Source organism: Anopheles ziemanni, chromosome 2 (genome assembly GCF_943734765.1).
Source record: "Anopheles ziemanni chromosome 2, idAnoZiCoDA_A2_x.2, whole genome shotgun sequence".
Taxonomy (NCBI): Eukaryota; Metazoa; Arthropoda; class Insecta; order Diptera; family Culicidae; genus Anopheles; species Anopheles ziemanni.
Window position 1 is genome coordinate 59,306,876 of NC_080705.1, and position 15,829 is coordinate 59,322,704.

The 15,829-nt window shown below is 42.0% G+C and overlaps 2 protein-coding genes across 2 annotated transcripts in view; both read left to right on the forward strand.

The window, feature by feature from the left end:
- The window catches only part of LOC131283046 (uncharacterized), a 33,203-nt gene extending 23,283 nt beyond the window's left edge, over positions 1-9,920 (forward strand). The window contains exons 2-4 of the mRNA XM_058312606.1: positions 8,455-8,641; positions 8,697-9,166; positions 9,251-9,920. Coding sequence (XP_058168589.1) covers positions 8,455-8,641; positions 8,697-9,166; positions 9,251-9,506 — 913 coding nt within the window. The 3' untranslated portion in view covers positions 9,507-9,920. The remainder of the gene's footprint in view (positions 1-8,454; positions 8,642-8,696; positions 9,167-9,250) is intronic.
- An 873-nt stretch (positions 9,921-10,793) lies between these two features.
- Positions 10,794-11,896, forward strand: LOC131294985 (adenine phosphoribosyltransferase). The gene is made up of 3 exons (XM_058323042.1): positions 10,794-11,030; positions 11,099-11,336; positions 11,412-11,896. The coding sequence occupies exons 1-3, from the start codon at positions 10,942-10,944 to the stop codon at positions 11,646-11,648; spliced, it is 564 nt and encodes a 187-aa protein (XP_058179025.1). The 5' UTR covers positions 10,794-10,941; the 3' UTR covers positions 11,649-11,896.
- Positions 11,897-15,829: the final 3,933 nt, after the last annotated feature.

Here is a 15,829-nt window from a genome sequence, read left to right on the forward strand (position 1 = left end):
GGGGCTGGTGTACCTACAATCGGGCTGAGTGATCGCGGGGGCACCGAAGTGAAAATATAAAATGGTAACTTGTGTACTTTATACAAAAGATCTTTCAAACGAACGATCGAAAAGAAACATAAAAGTTTTCACAGTAATACCGTCACGTTTTAAGAATTTAGAGGCATCAATGAACTGCAAGATTCGGGTAGAAAGGGGAAAACTATGAATGATTTCCATGCACTGTTTTTAAAAGTGTATAAAAATGGCGTCGATAAATTCGATGTCGAAGTAGAACATTATAAAAGAGAATAAATTCGACGGGAGAGCCAATGTGGGAATCAAAGTTAGAGCATTTAAAATTGCTAGAGGAAAATCTTTACATTTCCCGGTGTGAAAATATTTGGTTACTTGACTGAAACGTTGGTTACTTGAATGAAAAAGATTTAACATTATCTAAAACATACGATAGGAGAAAAGAGGGTTAATAATTTATCCATAATTTAAATAGTAACAGGAATAATCTAAATAGAAACACGTATATCTAAATAAGATGAATACTGGCGAAATATTTCGCAAATTAGAAGAAAATTAATAAACTAATTAATAAAAGACAAAAAAAACCCAACTAAGTATAATTTTCATAAAATTTTAGAGTCTTTTGTGGTATCGGTAAATCACTTTTTAATGAAATCCGCCATCCTTGTATAATGAATAAATTTCTTTGGATTAGAAACATTCACGGTAACGGAACGCTTTGCTAATTCTAAAAAAAATTCGGAACGCTTTGCTAATTCTGCTTTGCTGTTCTAAAACTTATATTAAAAGTTTTGCTTTGTCTATCCAAATAGACTTGTTAATTCTGTTTCTATAAAATATTTACCCTTTACCACAGGTAATGCCTAGGTAAAAGGCATCTAGGGCCACAGTTTACTCCTTCCTCTGGAATCATTTGTTTTACATCGCAACAAATTCCCCAAACTTTCGGACCTTGTGCTCATAAATATGCTGCTCCATTGTGTGAGTGTAATGGTTTTAAAGCGAATGTCGAAAACTAACATGTAAAATTTACGAAATTGGACTTCCGCTTGCATGTGACTTACATTTGAAAACCTTTTCGTAACGAGGAGCTGTGACTTTTGCGACAAAGCATTAGCTATGGTTGGAGCAACAATCAAAATTGTTTCTCCCTCAGTCGGTGTAATTTTGTGAATGACTAATAGTTAGAAATTCATGAGTTCAGTCGTCGTTGTTGCATCTATGAAACAGCGCACGACACATTCGTAAAAAAGAAAATTAAATACAGAACGCGAGCTTTTTATAAGCGAACCAGCGGAACTTGTGGTCGTTATGTGAATTAAAAATAAATCACTCTTGCAAGCGTGTTTGCCCTTACACAGATTCTGGGACGTGTAACGCCAGTTTGTTCGGTTTCGTAAGTTCTTCCTGCGTTTTGTGGCATGGGCTAGAACTCCACTAAGCTTGTAGTGACGTTTCGCAGAATCCACGTGCGATTCATTTGCAAATTATTAAACAGCCTCAGTTTCGAGAATACCTTCTAATATTTTTCCCTAAATATACCTTGTTAATTAAAAATCCGAGGTTCAGGACTGGAATTCCAATGTCTGATGTTTGATGATCAATGGTATGCGATGAGCGAGGTAAATGCGATGGTGTTTTCAATCAATTCACGCCAAGGCTACTGGAGTGCTTGACTGCCCCCACCAACCTCTCGGAGATATCTCATTTTTTCGAATCGAATGCTCAACTGACTGGTAGAAACGTCTGCTACTACTAAACGACTGTACTACACTGAACGTTCCTGACTGGCTGCATCGTTTGTTTGCGAACACATAAACTGATTATGTCGATGGTTAAAGAATCACGGGCGCCCGCACACACACACAAACACACTATCAAACCATTCACCTTGATAACGGCTCAATGATGAAACGAAACTTAATGGACGGAGCAATTTCATAAAAGTGCCATAGAGCCAGCAAACGATACGAGCATCTAAAAACCCCAACAATAGAAAACATGCCTCGGAATGCTCCATTTTTCTGCTGCTCGTCTTTTGTGCGAAATTGCCGGGTCAGATGGCAATTCACAAAAAAATATAGATGGTCACCAAACACGCACCGCGTTTGCGCTGGTCAGCATAAAAAGGCCGAGTTTATTCTTTGCGAGGTTTATCTGTGGGCTAGAGAATTAAAATGAAAAACCATACAGATGAATTACACACGGATTAGCTTGCGGTGGGTCATTATGGGTTTCCTTCTTTTTGTTAGTTTTATAACTAAAAAAACCCCTTATTGTGCCTTTTGTGCTTAGAATCTATCACTGTTCGAATGTGTCTCTTTTAAACATCTGCAAATTCCAAAGCTTTTCGCCTGAAATTGTTTACTCTTCATGGAGCATGTGTCTTTTATATTTGACCAAACAATCCCATTTCATTTCACTGGGCATTTAAGTGAAGGGCATTTTATTTCACTAGTTTTTTCTTTGGCTACTTATCTGTTACGAACATAGATTTACTTTTCATCATACCAAACTCATTATTTTTATTAAATTTAAAAAAGATCCATTTAAATTCAATAGAACCGCGTGCAAGGTAACATAAATTTCGAATTATATAGCTCGAACGTTGTTCTCAAATAATGAGATCGAACCCGTTAAAAATAGTACCTAAAAGTGTATAAATGCACTTTTCTAATGTCATTTGTTAATAGTCTTTTTCAATCAGACGAAACAGTGGAATGTGCTTTTAGAAATTAGACGTCAAGTTCTGTAAGCTAATAAGTTTGAAAAAGATTCAAAAATAAATGTAACCCGTACCTCTGTCGTTGCTGAACAGTTTACTTTGAGCTCAAAAATATGCAACCATCACTCTGATTTACGATAAAATCAAGTGAGTTACATAGTAATGCGCTTCAGTAGTTTTAGTCTTTTAAAACGTAACCTAGTTCTACGAATCGCGAACACTGGAGTAAACAACCCATTCCTACGGTGCTAGTTTTATTGAGCGTCCACTAAGCCACGTTCCCTGCTGCCCCGAGCAATGTTCCATTTCAAGATCGTCCAAGTTTGATCACGCACTGATAAGGCGTACCCCAATGTACGTTGGCGGGCAAAAAGGGGCGGGCGAAAGGTGGAGAGTGTGATGAGAATTGAATGTAGCCAGGGTTGAGTGGGCAAAAGGGGGCCGCTGGTAGGGGAATTGTAGAGCCGGCGTTTGAAAGAAGACGAGTTACGAAACGTGACCATCCGCCCCGACCGGGTGGGGTGGCGGAAAAACGCTCCCGTCGGTTCGTTTCAACGTGATTGTTCGAAACCTTTTTGCGTGCGGGTGGGGTTGGGTGGCATTGGGGCAAATTGAAATCGACCGAGGTCAAGAGATGCTTATGCTGTTCCCCGTTGCCCAGTGTGTGAGGGTCGAATAAGGGAGGAAGGTTCCATGCTGATTGTAGCGTTTGATCGTCGTTTGCATCGCTGATAACGCTTCGATCATTTGGGGGTGCAAAACCAAAACAACAAGAAAAATGGCGATGGGATTTTAATAGCCTCTCTTTCATTTCCCTTTTTTCCGTTTATATTACCATTTTAAGTTGATCTTTTATAAGTTGAAATTTTAACGTCCACCGAAGGGGCTTTTTTTCCCTCTCGCTATCAAAAATAAAACCACTCGGTTGCTGAAGAGCCATCACGGACACCGTGAAGCGCTGACTAATTCGCCCGAGGTGAAGTGAAGTGTCTCTTCAATCTACCGTCTGCTCGATATAAAAGTGCCCGCACTAGATCCGGCTGTCGTCGCTTAAGCTTTTTATCTGCAAAACTCGTGTGCAGCCGCGTGTGCCGGTGCATAATTTTCCAGAATGCAATTTTGCGCTTCAATTGGTAGCTTTATCGGAGGTGTGCCACTTCTGCGCCGGGTGGATCCCTCCGTTTGTTTGCTGCATTTTGTGTGCCGGCCCTTGGCTAAAACAGCGCTGGTGTGTCCTACCCTCTACTCTGCCAATGAGCGGTGACGGTCGGTCCACTAGATTGACTCTTATCTTTGTCACTTTATTCGCCAACAACAATCGTGGCGCGGGTTGATGATGTTATCATCGTTTCTAGTTTGCAGTGGGGGGAAATTGGCTTAGTGGAGGCGACATTGCGAACCACCAGTCCCGGGAAAGCGGTGCGGAAAAGCTTATGAGAAGTGAAAGGGTGGGTAAGCTAATTAGTTCAACTTCGAAATTCAATTAAAAAGTTTTCCTCACTCACACGCTCGTTGTAGGAGATAAATTCTAGCGGACCGTCGGGGGAAGGGAAAGAGACTTATGGTTAGTGAAATTTGATGTCACTTGCTTTTGTTCCATTTTGATGCTTTTCAACAGAATGGTTAAATGATAAAAACGATATCATCCGGGTAGAGAAATAAGAACCCCTCTGCCCACGATGATATGCAAATTAGGTTTTTATGTTGTCGTTTTTCCAACGCACACATCGATGGGGCTTTCGATTTTGTCAGCCTTTTTATGCTGCTGCTCAGTTGAATCGGTGGAGGTGGAAAAACATTCCCAACCTACCATAATTAATATTGTGCGGGCGTTTCGTTTACGCAACGATTGTGCACTTTTTTTAAAACTCTATTTACCGTGACGATGGTTTAAAATGAAGCAATCAATGCACAATGGAAACTGTATAGAAAGACTAATGTTTTTTTATTCTTTGGAAAAGTTTTAAAGCTCTACAACCAAACATTTTAATGGACACTGGGACAGTGAAAACTGGTTGAGCAAGCACTAAAGCATTTCAACAAATCTGATGAAAATGTTGTAATTAATATAAATTTTATCAACGTGATTCATGCTGAGAAAAACAGCAGGAAAACTTCACCGTATGGTTAATTCTGTTAATAATAAATAAAAATGGAAATCAGTTCAAAAACTTCCTTGTTCTAGAATTATTTCCCCGGGAACATTTGTTTAAACCATTTAAAAGTATATAAAATTTTATTTTACAAATTTTTATATTCATCAAAATATAAATGAATTAACTAGAAAAATCGAAAGGAGATATATTCCTCTCATTAGAAGTCAAGGATCTTTGAAAGAAAACGGATGTAAAAATTACGTTTTTTTTCCTTCCATTAAATTACAAAGAATGTCGTATATAATATTGTTCGAGTTATATGTTTGTTTGTCTTTGAATACTTTAAATGCTAGGTTCAAATAGCAGTATCGACAAATCACAAGTCATCTTGCAGAATGGTTTCAATTAGTGTTTTACCCATTGCATTTTAGCGTCATGTTTTTGTCAAGTGGTCGTTAACGACCATATTTCCCGTGTTATGTCATTAGTGCAATGTGAATAGCACTTCGTTCATCATGTTGCAACGATGCATGCTGTATGCACCTAAAGGGTTCCGTCTTCAATGAAGCGAGTGTGAAAAATGTTTATTGACGATATCTTTGCGATCTTTTTTTTTCTAACCAACATTTTCTGTTGCCGCAACTTTGGATTCCTTCTTATTATAACTACTTTTATTTTTAGAAATGTTTTCCTTTTCATTATTTACGCTTGATAGTTTACAATTCAATTTATTATAACGTTTTGCAAACACAAATAATTTTGCCAAATAGTGTAACACAATACTGTTAGATATGGCAAGTCGAATGCCGGAAGTATGTTTTATGCCTCCCTCGCCCCCCTTTCTCGCTTCATTTCTCGAATCAAGCTCACATTTCCATCACAAGGTAGGCATCCGTTCGTCCGTTCTGTTCTATCCGATCTGTTCCATTCAATGAACTGTATCGATCTATTCTTTCTTTGGCACGATTCCCACGACGTGAGAAACATTACCCCCAACTCACCCACTCACCCACCAACCGACGCACCGCACCGGCATGCGCCCGAGTGTGCAAGTTCAACATTAAAGGATTGAATTTCCGCAAGCAACACCACGAAAAAGACGAACCACTACGAGCAGGTGCACCATCTTTCCGGCGAGAGGAGCGCCGTTTGCCGTGGCCATGGCGTGTTGCTACAACACGGTCCATCCGGTGCTGGCGCGCAGGCGAGAGTTCTACTTCCCCATGCGACCGATTTATACATCCCTGGCAGTGCCCGAATAACTATTCGCATGACACTTTCCGAGCACTCGGAAAATGAGAGGCATCGCATCTTGGTCTGGTAGGGCATTTTTATTTTTTCCTTCCCTTTGCGTCAAAGGACAATGGGTGCCGTGGTTGGAGCTACGTTTTATTTTAGTAAATAGATCGTCCGTTGTTTCAGGTCTAGGTAACGTTTGTTCTAGGGATTTTCTATCACTTTTGTGGCACTGCATTTTCCCTTCACTCTCTTCTTGGTACTCATACGGATGGTTCTACCTTCTTGGGCGGCTTCTAGAGAGGTTAGAATGATTAGCGATGGCCTTTATTTACCAATCTCACGAATAAGAACTGTGAAATAATTTCGCATCACATTTTTCCCGTTCACAGCAAATAAAAGCTACCACGGTTTGCTTCTCTTCTCGCAACGGAAACTGACGGTCATGGATGGAAAACACGGAGTTGTTTGCTATCGGGAAAATGTTGTCATGGCGCGCTTCGATGCTTTCCTTTTCGCGATTGTAACAATGTGAGATGCATTCTAGAGCAGTGAAGATTCTCGGCGGAACTGTGAGGAACACGTTACGACACAACAAACCATTGCCATCGCCAACATTCACTGCACGAGAGGGAGGAGGGAAACTATTGGATAACAACCGCAAGTGATGCCGATTACTACTCTACATGCGTGGGACAGTTCTAACAAGAGACGGTTCCGGCGGAAAAGGTCTAGAGGGGAATTAGAAAAAAATCACTTACAAAAATAGAACAAAAACACTGCGCCGCAACAGCAAGTACGAGGTGCGCTTCTTCACTGCGTACTCCTGGCCAAGCCGGGGATGATATCGTTTGACAGAAACGCGTGCTCGCACACCGTCCCGATACGGTGCACACCAATCACTGAAACCGCACAAGCCAACGGAGGCCGAGCGGCCGTAACGCAGGTTGATATCGCGTCCGGTCACCGGCCCGCACCACTCCCCGCGTACACAAGTGGCCCACGACGGTGTCCACCACGGAGTGCGTCCGTGCGAGAGTATCGCGTTTGTTTGGCGCGTGCGAACCGTGCCAAGTTTAGTCGCAAACTAACCGAACTGACGGGCTGGCCACTGCTCGGCGCTCGGTGCGGCATTTCGGGTGCGCTGCAGTGCCACTCGCTCGCTCGGAACGCGAGAAAATCCGCGGCCGTTTTGGTCCATCCACCTCCGGGAGCGTCGCGGGAACCGCGTGCGTTATCGGAGAACTCTCCGAATGGTGGGCGACCGGGGATGATGCCTGCTTCTTCTGCCGTAGTGGCCATGTGTATTTTCGGGACTGTGCAAAGATCCGCCAGCCCTGCTGCGCACCCTCCTTCGCTGCGGGGTGGGTGAATCGTTCTGTTTTGTTGTCTGGTGAGCATGTGCAGCTTGAGGGGAAATCGCAATCGATGAGCACCGGTTTGGGAAAATGAGTATCCGGCTTGGGAAAAAGCGAACCAACAGGGGTGTCTTTTATAGCTTTTGCTCTCTTCCCGTGGGTGAAGATAAACAAACGGTCGATTGTTACAGCGCTTTGCATAAATATCGGTGCATTGTAAGGAAGGAATCAGATAATTTTTTCTTTGCGTAGAGTTGAGTTCATGGAATACTCAAAATCGTGAGTCATAATGTTCAAACATTTTCGTCCACGAAAGTATCTGGTTGATGTTATATTCGCGTTTCAGTTTACCTGTCAGTTATTTTTAAAAAATGGTGTCAGTTGAAATTTTCATACCGGGATTTTATTCAAATGATATTTAAACAAGAAAAAAAAATTTTTTCCAATACTTACGACACACAAGATTATGGCAGAAGGATCGTAAACGTAAAATAGACAGGAAATGTAGAAACAACATTTCGAAAGAAGTAATCCAAATAGTAAGTCATTGGTAATTAATAAGATTTAAAATTGTGAAGACAATAATATTTACCAGAGCATTAAGAATTCTTATTACGCACAAATCAATTTTTTGTCGGATGAATAAAAACAAACTCGCTTACCTCTTAACAATACACAAGAAATTTGGATAAGATATTGTGGTGCGTTTTAACAATCGAATATAACTTCAGGTAGGAATGCTAGCGAAAAGGTCTTGTCTAGATTTTAGTTCATAGCTTTGCTTCACTCGTTCGCTTTGGTGGGGTTATAAATTAAGAGTTTCAATTTAAGTAGCACAATACAAACACCAAGTCTCCACAGTTGAGAATCACTGTACTAGATAAAGTTTATCTAGGCGCCTGATATGATTAGTCTTTGACTTTTACTATTTTAACTTATCTTTTGTATACCCGTATATTTTTACTAGAAATCAATAAAAATAAACAAATTATATTATTTTATTTTATTTTATTTTTCCTAGACGATTGACACTCACAAACCTAAGGCTGATGCTGATAAATCGAAGTCTGAGACCTGTTTCATACACAACCCGCTTTTATCGCCTGCGTGACGATGATTACAATTTAAAATCATACGATGAAATCATGGAAATGGAAGATTTGATTGCCAATCCAGTGGCATTCAAGCAAGAATGGATTGCTGAAAAGGTAGGGTGGAATGGTTGCATATGTTGGATAATTTTTTAATTCCTTTTTCTTTCAGGACAGAGTATTATATTCGGAAGATATGGCGGTTTTTGTAGCCACTTACAAACTTTCAACTCTGTTCGAACTGGGCCAGGGTGTTTCACTTGACTGTTACATCAAATACAACGTGGCGGCAATCGAAACGGAATGCGATGAGCTGCAGCTCAGCGTGGGACCGCTAGAGCTATCGCAAACGCAACTATACAGCACCGACCTTTGGGTGCATTTCAAACCGGAAGAAATCAGCCGTGATCTACTGACGGTTACCTGCACATCCGAGTTTCTGCCGCTGACTGTTTGCTACAAGCGCGAACCCACGGTCGGACTGAAGGAGTTCTGTGTCGGACGGTTAGGGTTTTCCGATGTGTTATCGACTATCGCGTATCGTACCGTGCTGTACTGCGCCGATAACACATACTGGCAGGGAACAATGATAAGGTTGGATCGGATGGAAGACAAGCGTTTGAAGATTAAACTTTACAGCAGGTACGGTATGGGGGATTGGGCCTTTGATCGTTTCCGCGCCTCATCGTATATTTCACAACGTTCAACTGCATGTTTCCATTTCAGATACTCGCACCAATTGACCACCTTTCTTCGATCGATTTATGACGATTACGAGGAAACCTGTTCCGTTGATCTATGTGCAACGCATCGAAAATCAACGGTTGAAGAGTTAAAGCAACATCTTTTGGAAGAGCTACGGACCAAAATCGAACAACCGACCAACAGTGAGGAATGCATGCGGAAGGAGTTTTGCACCGATTTGATTTATTGTTCGCTAGAGACACCGATCGAAAATCAAACCATCGATCCGTCTAGTTGATACTAACGAGATCTCTTCCATCGCCATTGCCACGGTTGTCGATTCCTACGTGCACGTTAACCATCGCTGGATTGCGATGCATTACTGGTACATCATCGTCTTCCTGGTTGTCCAGCGTTAGATACGGTTCCGGGTCTAGCACGTGGTCGGCATCCTTCAGGATATCCACATAGATCGACACGGCGGGATTTTCGTCGTCCGGAACGTAGTGTGCATCACTGGATAGAACGCTATTACCATCCGGTACCAACATTGTCTTCTCAGGGTCCGAAACCAACGGTCCAGAAGCAACGGTGGTCAATGTAACCACAAGCACCAACAGCAAAAATACACTTTTCATGTCGATTAGCGGATTGGTTGACTGGGAACAAATTATATCGCAAAGAAGATGATACTGATTAAACTGGACAATCCATTTGGCGGACCTTTTTATATATCAGCAAGCAAGTGTAGTAATAAAAGGAAGATGATACTTTATCAATTTATTGGGTGACAACATTTATTTTTGGCAGCGCATTTCGATAACCAAAAGATAGCAGAAGAATCGCAAAAAACTTCAGTCGGTAGTCAAATATTAGATTGAATTTTCTTTTTTCATGTAAATTTTCTCAAACCCTAAAATGAATGGAAACTCTTCCTTTAGCTAAAATTATTTGTCTTCAAAAGATCGTTCATTTGAGTGATTATTTGTTAAGTCAGTTAAAAACGAATAAACTTTTGAATTTATTTTTACTTTCGAGCAAGGTGCTTACACGAGAAGTGTTCAAGAAACCTTGGTTAAAAGATAAATATTTTTATGGAGCAAGCACTGTCAATTTAGTAGTGATGTACATTGCATTTATGGTTGGAATTGATTCTCTTCACCCCAAATGGGACTACGGAGTAAATCCTCACATTTTCGCAGAGCTTTGAGTAAAATAATAAAAATTATTCTTCTAGTTCGCTTCAATTTGATCATTTGTGAAGCAACTAAGTTATCAAATTGGATTGATCGATGTCGATTCGCATTGATTTGTTGTTCAGAATCAACAAATGCAACTTTACTCCCGGAGTTTTCATGGAATGGTTTTCATTCCACCATTGCAAACCCGATAACATCAATTTTTAAAATTTCCATTGAAAAGTTTTTTTCTTAAACACAATAAATCGCCATAGATGCAGCATGAAGGGTCAATCTCTCTCATCCAATCATTTGGATCACAAAGAATAGCTCCCAGTAGGGATCGGATACATGCACCCGATCCAACACCGACGCCCCAACACTAAACATACCGGCAACACATCGAAATCAGTCAGTTGATAACCACAACCGGGATTGATGATTGCTTATTGTTTTGTCTGATTCGATTGGGATGTTGTGAGCAAAACATTAATAAAACCTTTTTTCTATTCTGTAACTGTCCCAGTAGTTAGGTGAATTCACAGCAGCGCTAGAATGACTACCAAGCATAGCGATAATATTGCGCTGATAAAGAAGCACATCGGCGAGTATCCCGACTTTCCAAAGAAAGGAATCCTTTTCAAGTAAGTACCGTGCGTGCCGGAAACCCATTTCGTTTCGTTGTTTGATTAACTCTTACTCTATTTATTAGGGACATTTTTACCGCACTTCGAAATGGGGAAGTCTGTAAAGCCATCAAAAGCGTACTGATTTCGTACGTGCAGGAAAACTGTCCCGATGTGGAGGTGATAGTAGGTCTGGAAGCTCGTGGCTTTCTGTTCAGTTTGCTGATAGCCGCCGAGCTGGGTGTTGCTTCGGTGCCGATACGTAAGAGGGGCAAACTTCCCGGAAAGTGCGTGCAGCAGGAGTACAAGCTGGAGTATGGAACCGTGAGTAAACAAACTCGGGGCAGGGATGTTTGTTTTGGAAAAGATTCTAATGCTTTTCTCTCCTTCTGTGTTCAGGATGTGTTCGAAGTGCAGGAAGGTAGCATCACGAAAGGCCAAAAGGTGCTCGTGATCGACGATCTGTTGGCAACCGGCGGAACGTTGGATGCAGCAAACAAATTGATACAACAGCTGGGCGGTTTGGTTGTGCAGAATGTGGTTATTATAGAACTTACCCAGCTGGGTGGCCGGAAGAAGCTTGAAACGAGTGGTTCCAAAGTACATTCCTTTATACAATATGACGACATAGAATAACAAGGCCCAGATTGTTCTCCGGTTATCTTCGGTAGAGTGTTACTTTGGTTAACGATCAAAAGACAGTTAAGATTAAGTTACAAACGGACCTCAAAGGTCTTTAATAATAGCAGCTGGTTTTGGCTTGTTACCCTTTTGGACCGTTATTTTCGGTTCTTTCTATATTCATGTTCCTCTTGACCAATCTCTATGCAATAAAAACCGTTGATAGCGAACGATTCGTTGATCGTAATATAGCATAATTAAAAAAGAAAATAACAATGTTGTATGTTCGAATGTTAGATTCCTGTTGCACCTGAGAAAACATATGTGCCGTGCCACCTGCTTTGCGCCCTTTCGCATAATTCGTCTCTGTGTTAGTAAGCTCAATCGCTAAGAAAGGAGAATATACAGCGGGCATAACATAAAATTGAGAGAGAGAGAGAGAGAGCGCGCAGAGGATCAGCTTTCTTGATCTTTGTGTGTCTTCAGGTCCCGCGAGAAGCATAACTGCGTCCGCGACAACGGTACCACAAGCGGATGAAAGGCCGAATCTCGCGGTGTCAGTTTCGTACCGATCGTCGTGTTGAGCAGATCACCACCGTGTCATTCGCGAGCTTACGTACCAAAGGTTTGTGTAAAATTAAGCTGAGTTTGCAGAAAACTCAAGTACCTTTTTGTGTCGTCGCGATCGTACGTTTCGTTCCGTTGTTCAGGAGATCGTTTTTTGTTGTAAGTTTACGTCTCGTTTGATCTCGCAGTGTTGGTTGTCTCTGGGATGTTGGAAGTAGTAGTGTGTTACCGGGGGAGCTGATCGATCGATCGATTGTTTTCATACTGCTGTCTGACCTCCCATTGTTTATTTCTCAACATTTTCGAAGGGCTGCTGGTGGACCGCAACAGTGGACGGGAAATTAACAAACGCTAATGGGATCGTGGAGAAGATTGTGTGAAGATCAGTGAAATCGAACCGAGTCGATGGAAGTGTGTTAATTTCTCATAGGGAAGACCTCACGAGCAGAACTCGACCAGTCGAAGTCGAAATTTGTGTTGGTAACGGTACGTGACCGCGTTTGAGAGACAAAGCTTCAAAGCTCCAAAAGGGTTAGTTGGAGCGTTTGTTTTGCGGACAAAAATCTTCACTAAAAACCCCACAAAACGGGTCACCGTAATCACCAGCATCATTGGGTATTCGTAGCGACAGCCACGCAAAGGTGGCAAACATACGCAACGAGCCGGAGAACGTATCGGTTGAGCCGTTTCGGTTCACACAACACCGCTCGCGTTACCCTTCTCGCTGGCCGACTGACGACGTGCCGGAAGAATGAAGAAATAAACATATTTTCGTGGGAACCCCTCGGTCGGGCGGTGTGAAGAAGAAGACTTTAAACAATGCGAATTGCTGCAGCCGATCCTTCTGCACCAAATGAGCATAGTATCGTCGTCTTTTCCCGGTCTCGGTGCTGGCAAGACGCGTGGCATTCGGTTCCGAGAAGGAGGTTCTGCAACTTTTGCAATGTGCTATCAAATGGAGTGGAACACCTTCGAATCGAATGTCCTTGAAAAGGAGTGAGGTAATTGGTTACGAGAACGTATCGCCCCTTCAACCCGAGGATCCTATTCGAAAGGACTTTGTGCCAAGATTGGGAGTTCCCATTTTGCCTTTTGATATATTTTTTTTATCTGCAAGCTTCACATGAAGGTTTCAATAATAAAGCTTTTTAAAAAACTCAATTCTTCCTCTCAATGCTTCTGAAATCAATTGTATACATTAAATTCCTTTTGAATTTCTTAATTAAAGCAAGACAGCAACGTTGCAAATTGATTAGGACAATAAGAAGAAAACATATTTTTGAAAAGTGCTTTAGTAACATTTTTAAGTAAATTAGTAATTGACAAAAGTATACCACTTTTATAAATTACCTCCAAGAGTTTTTTTAACGTAACAGTTCCTTAAAAATACTTTGTTGCAGTTATTTTCAAAACAATATGAATTAAAATAATTAAAATGCTTTTCAATGTGAATTGCTAGAAATAATAATTACTTAGGTACTGATTTGCAACTTACATGTTTTTCTTTTGAAAAGTATGTAATTTATGATAGCAATATTTTTTCAATTTTAAAGTACTTTTCTACTACACAAAGAAGCTTCTACTTGCGCGTTATATTTACTCTATCAAGCAAATACTGTATTTACTATGCCAACGATCTTAAAAGAAAAACAAGAAATCTGCTTTCGCAAACAAAATTCGTTCGCGTACCAAAACACAACAGCTGGTGATTTGTTCCTAAGCTTATTTTTTTTTTCGTTCATCCATTTGGTTCACATTCCGAAACTTGCGGAAAGTACGGTGAATCATACGGTCGTGGTGTAAGTCGATTCTTAGCGATCCAGCCGATCGCGCCGCCCGGCGTGTAAAGTTTGAGCGCAGTAAGCTTAAAAGTAACAGGCGCACAGAACCGCAGGCAGCGAATCCGGCGGTGGCCAAAGGTGCTAAAGTCAAAATGGAGTTGAAACCGAGAAGGGATCGGACAACGACGGTTGAGGGTTAATCGAGGGTTCTCTCTCTCTCACACTCTATCGTTCCACTTCTTCGTCTTACGATCGCGAGTAGGTGAGCGAAGGGTCATGGCGTTGCAGGAGGGTCTCGCGTATGATCGAGGTAGAGAAGCGAAAAGATACATGTTGTGCCGTGTGTGTGGTTCTTCTTTCATCGTTTCGTGGACGAAGGTATCAGCCCACTACACCTGAAGCCATCATATGAAGAAGCAACCTGTGCCTCTGTAGGACGGATCTGGGAAGTACCACCACAACCAGAGGAGCTTGGAACGCTGGTTACGAAGAGGAAGATACACAGAACGATGAAGCAACCTCTTCGATTGCTGGTTGCGCCTGGTAGTTGGAATGAAGGAAAAATGAGCTTATATGTTTACTCACCGGAATCTGACGTAGTCATATGGAGGGAAGATGACTACATATTGCCGTTGGGTTGGACGATCTCGTGGGTGATCGTACGGCCCGGAATGGATTGATGCTGTCACAAAGACACACAGACGATCGATTTGCGAGCTCTTATTTGCAAGATCACGATCCTCAGACTCAGGAAGATACCGCGATCGTAAACAAATGTCATGCGCAGAGTAACGGACCACGTTGGAAGTGGTGCATAAATTTGTCTAAATCCTGCCGTAAAAGCGTTAGCGTGCCGTACTGCAATCAGCTCGGTGTGATCAGAGGAACGATTAATCATACTGTCAGTCAGCAGGTTGCACGTACGATGAGGAGAGAACCGTTTGGCCTAGGACAAGCTCAGATTCAGCCGAAAAAGAGGTCAAAGCTTCGTGGCAGGGAGAAAAGACGTCTGTCGTGGTGCTTCTTCATATTCTACCTAGGCGCTTGCGCGCCTAGTTTACACGACACCGAGTGCGCCAAATGGCAACGGCATCGTGATCGTGGAGGAGACGCCAGCAGAAGTAGGGTCGGACTAAATGCGGCCGAATTCAACATCATCTTCATCCGCCTCTCATAATCGTTTTTACCCTCCATGTCGGTCGGGTGTCTCTCTACCCACACCCGCATGAAGCATAGATCATTGTTACGCAAGATGATGCTCGGTGTTCGGTGGAACGAAAGACTTCGACGGCCGAGCAGAAAGGGAACCCCAGAAAATGAAATATTTGCTTCGATATTCGGTTGAGAAATATGTAACGTAGTAGGCATATGATGTTTAGGGGTATTTTTCTCGAAAAATATTTGTGGTTTATAAACTTCACTCCGTTAATTCAATCAGTAAATATACCTTCAACTGAAGCATCGTTGTAACAAAAAGTAATTCCTACCGTACCGCGGAAGTGTGACATTCCAGCGTTTGGGAAACAATTTTCTGCTCTTTAAAACTCCCATCCAAAACAGAAGATCGAAATCAAGCCGAGCTCACGTGAGAAAGGAAAAGCTGCACCAGCGCCCGAGTGATGCTCCGATATGGAAAAGCGATCTGGCGGGCGGAAGGGTCGCATTTCCGACTCCGCCCGGTTGGTTATATCTCGTTACAGCCATCATGTAATGCGCACGGTTCGGTGCGCATACCAGATCATCGGATTGTTTTACTGCCGCTTTTTTTTAAAGCTTATCTTTTTTCACTTCACATTTCACTCTCATTTCCGAACGCTGTACGCCCCGCGCTCTCGAGATTATGCGGGG